General features: G+C 40.1%; 1 protein-coding gene across 9 annotated transcripts in view; it reads left to right on the plus strand.

Moving 5' to 3' along the window:
* CACNA1E (calcium voltage-gated channel subunit alpha1 E) overlaps positions 1 to 5689 on the plus strand; it is a 1300209-nt gene extending 1294520 nt beyond the window's left edge. For all 9 annotated transcript variants that reach the window (XM_073593343.1, XM_073593351.1, XM_073593342.1 and 6 more), the window contains one exon: positions 619 to 5689. In XM_073593343.1, the coding sequence (XP_073449444.1) occupies positions 619 to 1122 (504 nt within the window). In that variant the 3' untranslated portion in view covers positions 1123 to 5689. The remainder of the gene's footprint in view (positions 1 to 618) is intronic.
* Positions 5690 to 6000: the final 311 nt, after the last annotated feature.

The raw sequence follows: 6000 nt of genomic DNA on the forward strand, positions 1-6000 counted from the left end.
TCTCTGAGCTGGTCTGGCTGAGGGCGGGGTGCTCAGTAATTGGGGGAGCTGGAGGGTTATGGAAGGAGGGCAGAGTAACAGTCTGGGACACATAGGAAGTCCCGTGCTGCACCTACTTTGGCACAATCGATCCCCATAGTGATGCCACTGCCTCTCCTGGCTGTGGGGAGGGGGGGTTTGGGCTGCTGTGGCTGACAGCCGGGAGATCGTGCTGCACTTGCGGGTGTCTGTGAGCCTGCCGTCAAATGTGGGACTCCCGCGAGTTGCAGGAGACTTGGGATGTCTACAATGCACACTCAATATGCCAGTCTATTACAATGGAATCATGGGAAATGCAGTTCAGATTTTCCCTAGGAAACACTTTGGATATGATGTGCACAGTCTGTCCCAATCTTACCCCCTGGCCACTGGACACACTGCTGCTGACTGTCAGTCACTGCTGTCTGCCCCCCCCCCCATGCAAAATGAAAACAAGAAGTTGTGAGTGGACATAAACTTTAAAAATGGTTGAATATCAGAGAGTAACACATTGATTTATGAAAATTGCTCTTATTGTTCTTACCAAGTGTTTTCAAATTGGTTTGCTGCAGTTTTAAACACATGTTTCTATCCCCACAGATTCTTGACTCTTTAAATGAAAGTTGTATTCCTTCCGACACCAGCACCCCAAGACGTGGTCGGCGCCAGCTTCCTTCTGTGCCTGCAACCCCAAGACCTCTTATCTCTTTCTCTTCTTTAATTCGCCGGCAAAAACACAGCTCCCCTCCTGTGAATGGCAGCGAAAATGCAGCACCTCTTCCAAGTGACCCAGGTCTGAGTGAGTCTTCCTGTTCTCTCCAGGGACGTCACAGCTCCCAGTCCACCCCTCAGCACTATATCTCAGAGCCATATTTGGCCCTACACGAAGAGATGCAAAGCTCAGACTGTCCAGCTGAGGACACACTTACCTTTGAGGTTGCTGTGGCTACTAGTCTAGGCCGCTCTAATACAATTGGCTCTGCCCCTTTACGTCATGGGTGGCAGATGCCCAATGGTCATTATCGACGTAGAAGGAAGGGTGGTATATCACCTGTGATAGCTTCCCGTGAATTGAGTGACACAGAAGAGGATGATCGGTGTTAAAGAGAGTTTGGCTGTACTTGCTGTACCACAGCCAGTAATCTTTGAATGGTTCCCTTCACATCGCTGAGCTTCTTCCAGAGGAGCCCCCAAGCACTCACTGCCAATCCCCTAACCAAAACGTAGGTCCAGGCAATGCCTTGAGATTTAAAGCCTGTCTTTTAATATCTTGTGCCAAAAAAAAAAAACAGAAATAAACTGCCTGAGGAGATACATGCAAAGGGGAAGGCATGGAAGTGTAAAGCTCCTATTACTGGACTATGAATGTGAGGTGATCTGTTATAAAGCTGTGGGGATCACTGCCTATCACAAAGGTTCGATGTTGTCAATTGATACGTTTTTATCTTTTGCCAATAACAGAAGGTGTGTTTTGGAATGTTGGCAAATGATTGCCTTCCACAATGATCCTTCAGCAGGAAAGTAAACAGAGAAGTATAGCTAATTAGTTTAGCTCATTGGACAGCCATCATATTGCAGTTTACTATTACACACATTGGTTGACTGAAGGATTTGCCGTCTAGTTGTGTGATGTCCATATAGAAATGATATGCAAAATGTAGAAGGATTGGTTGACAGGCTTTATGTTAAGTGCTAATCCTGAGCCCATGACCCCTTGTCAATATACAAGGAGATGAGTGTCCATTTCTGTTACATGTTTTCCATAAACAAAAGATCAAAAGATACTTGTGAAATCTTGGTTAATATTTTCATTACATTGTGAGGGGTTATTGTAGATGGCACAGAAATCATGTGAAAATGTAATGGATAAAGCTGACACATCTTTAGGGACATTCATACTGACTTCTTCATTGTCAGGCTTTGCCCACTCATAGGAGGTGATAAGCATGTTTCAGTTTAGTTTGCATGGACCCTAGAAGCGTCTTAGTTCTGCAATGTTGATCTAACCTTCGCCTTGAATTACCACAACAGAGCCCACTTTTGTGTTTTCCGACAGTCTGTTAACACATCAACCTTTAAGTCTTGGGTTGAGTCTACCAAAACTAGGTATACTGTTGGTGCACATTCTCCAAACTACTCTCCATAAACTGAAACAATAATTTTACTTATATCATCCAGCAATTTACTACAAACTTTCAATTGTATCTGGTCATGAGTGTTTAGAGGACAACTCCACTTTTAAATTCTTTGTTTCTTAAACATTCTTTCCGTACTATTTTCTTCATTTTACAAATGAAATCCTTTAAAAATATCTCAGTGCTCTTATATAGTGCATAGCCATATTAAAGAATGGACATCTTATATGTGTCACCTAACGGGTTTCCCTGTACAGTTCCTCAAATCCATACTATATACAGTACAAATATTATGTGTAGAATGCATACATATACAGTATATGCTGCATTATGTGTGAAAGCTGAGATTGTAGCTACAAAAGTTGGTGTATGGGGTAAAGAGTGGTGTGGCACTAAACCGTACAGTTTCCAATCAGCTTAATTTGTATTCCTGGTCACAATAATGTAATGTTCAGGGGTTAATCCCTGTTTAATCAAGCATGCTCTCTTGGCAGTCTGATGACCACTTCTCGACTACTTTCATTTACCATATCACATGTACACAACACAGAAATCATTTTTGATATTTTCCTAGCAAACATTGTGAACAATGCTCACTGTAATGCAAATCCTTATGTTATACCCTAAAGTTTCTCTTTCATCACTTTTCAGGTTTTTGTTAGTGTTATTTGGCATAGTTAATTACAAATAAATGCATTAGATATGTTTAAGGCAAAAACTTTAGGTTCAAAGCCATTATTGTCTCACTTCTCCTTAATAAATGCAGGAAATTTGTACTGTGTCTGTATAGTGACAGCTATATCTGCCAAATGTTATCATTGATATCAGACAACATGAAAACCCTTATGCCTTTGATTTAGCTTTAATTAGATCATGTCTAATATATTAGCCGTCTGCATACGGTAGATGCAGCTATGTTGCCTGAATCAATTTTAATCAACATACAAGCTAACAATTTGCTAGGAACCAATGACTGCACCGATTCTCACTGGGATTTATTTAAACAAGAATTCAATGTTGTATTTATACAGGGCTGGCTTTAGGCATGTATGGTCTGTGTGGTTGCATAGAGGAGTGTTGTGCTGCACAAGTAGCCTGTTGTCCAAAATGACCTTGACCCTCCCTATGTAATCCAGTGGACAATCTGCCCAAATTGCTTCCCTTACCTCTTACTTAAAAAGAGTTACTGGTACAGGAGCATACCATTCTTCACAACTGAATTGGTAAACTGACTCACCAGATTATGTTTATTTGTTTATACACACTCAGTAAACTCACTTAGAAGCATTACAGAAACTTTAACTCCCTCTAATGTTCATTAGGAGTTTAAAATTTAATAAAAAAAAAAAAAACACGGAATGTTCCTTCCTTTTCTTTTTTTGCCCTTATTCACATGGCCTTAAAACGCATTTACAAGTTTTTTTTATTTACGGATCTGAATGCAGCTGCATTGTCTACAATGGAGAAATTCACACAGGTGCTTAAACAAGCAATGTGTTCCCATTGGTAACACCAAATCCTAAAATCTGTGTCTGAGAACATGTGTATACATGTATGGCAGATGCAGGCATTGGGAAAAAAAGGCAATTTTACATTTACTAATTATTACGCAGCATCTTTTGTGATAGAAAAAAAATGCACGAAAAGATCAATACAATGTTTATGGCCGTATGAATGAAGCCTTAAAGTGTATTTCCAGTATTGCAGCCAAATTGGGATAACACCTACTTTCTATTTGTTACATTCCCCTATTCACATAGTATAACCTAAAAAAAAAAATTGCAGCTTACCTTTTTTAGCTGCTCTGTTGTACACCCTCCAGCAAAAAATCCTAGGTAGTTCTCTTTGTTTATGAGGGGGCTGGGCAGCTGTGTTTGCCATAATCACTCTGTACTGTGCAGGCACATCTTCATGATCAATTGTAACTAGATTTTAACACTGTCTGTCCTAACAAATTGTTAAAGGTGTAGAGGCTAGGCTTCTTGCATTGAAAGTTAATGAGGACAGACATGGGACAGACTTAAGCCGGCCATACATGGATCAAAATTTGGCCAGTTCAGCAAGAACCAGCCAAGATTTGATCCATTTATGGGCAGGCTGAATGTACCAAAGTTGATCCATTGACCGGCTTGAGTACAACCAGCCTGTCAGATTTTTTACATACGATTACTCCCAGCAAATATAGCTGCTAGCAGTAATTATTGTGCTAGCTTCACGCGCCCCCCCAGCTGGCAGAATCTAATAGTGCTGCAGGAGGCATTCCCCCATCAACACTGACTGTGGTGGAAGGAAATAAAATCTAATCATATATGGGCTGCATGCCGCCATGATACCTCCTTCTGAGAAATATCGAAAATGTAAGAAATGTTACAATTTTTTTTTTAGGCATGCTGGGTGAATGGAAACACATAACAAACATACTTTATAGTGGGGCTTTCTCAAATTTGACTGCAAAAGTGGAAATATGCTTTGAAACAAACCTCTTGCCACCGGATAAAATCTAGGATGCTTACTGGCCTGTGGGTACATGCTACTGAGTTATATCTAAGAAAAATGTTGGTTGACCAGCATTGCTGTACATAATAGCACCGTACTATTAAGAGGTTAGCATTAGCCGTTCACCAGCAGGCTAGACCAATCTCCCTGGTGCCATCTCATGCTCTTAGACAAGGGCAAGGCAATGTCTCATTCTCTTTTTCCCCACTATCTCACTTTTGCATGAGAAAACACAAGAACCTAGAGGATGTGATTAAGTCATGTCACTAATTTTACACAAGACCAGTCGGAGCTCAAATCTGATTGGGCATTATAGGCTGTGGCACCATATATCAATAGATAAGTGTTTCTCCATGACCCACTGCAACTGGTTTATGCCTATGCTTGGATTCCTTTTTGGTTTTAATTACCGCTGAATGCCTCAGAAATGTATCATTATCATTAAATGTTACAGTCTACTCTAAGATCAGGGCAAATTTCTTACATTACACAGCTGTAGTGTTATCCAGGATCTGTGTGCATTTGTGAGCTAGAACAAAATCTATGAATGTAAAAAATAAAATGTCTCTGCCCAGACTTAAGTAAAAAGCTTAGTCTTACATTTTAGGCCCTGGATGTTAAATTAGTTAAAGGGAAATCACTCGGGGTCATTGTGCTGTTTGTGTGAACTGTCTTGTGTTGCAAAATTGAGTCATTTGGAAAAAAATAGTATTATCAGATATCTTGCTGCTGGTACAGATGAGCATGAATTAGCGCTAAAACTGGATGTGAAAAATAACCAGATTGGGCAGTTCACCAAGGTTTGTATCCTCACCTATACTTATCTCTTCGGAGCTACATTTTCTCCTTCTACAATGATGGACACTTAACAAGAGTGCTATGTACATGCAAATACTTCTCTCTGTGCAATGCCGGACAGAAGACACAATCTAATCAGGAGCTGGGAATGGAGACTGTATTATAATTCAAATAACTTGTTTTTGTCCAGAATTTAAAAAGAAAAAAAAAAAAATATGAAAAATAAGTTGTGGGATTTTGATGGGGGATTTTTTGTGAAAGAGAATAAAAATATATAAAAACAAAATTGTAAATAATTCTCAATATTTCCTGTCTTTTTCTGACTTTTTCAGTCTGGAAATAAAACTCGAAAAAGGCAAATATTTTGTGTTGTTGTTACCCTTGTAATAGTCATGAAACGGTTTGTTTTTTCTTCGCGTTGCTTCTTTCAATATATAGTTGCCAATATTTGTGCGGCACGATCTCGCGACTGTCAGCTGCAGCAGCTTGAGCCCCCCCTCCTCACAGCCAGGGAAGGCAGTTGCATCGCTATGGGGATCGATTGTGCCAAAGT

Source organism: Aquarana catesbeiana, linkage group LG07 (assembly GCF_042186555.1).
Source record: "Aquarana catesbeiana isolate 2022-GZ linkage group LG07, ASM4218655v1, whole genome shotgun sequence".
Classification (NCBI taxonomy): Eukaryota; Metazoa; Chordata; class Amphibia; order Anura; family Ranidae; genus Aquarana; species Aquarana catesbeiana.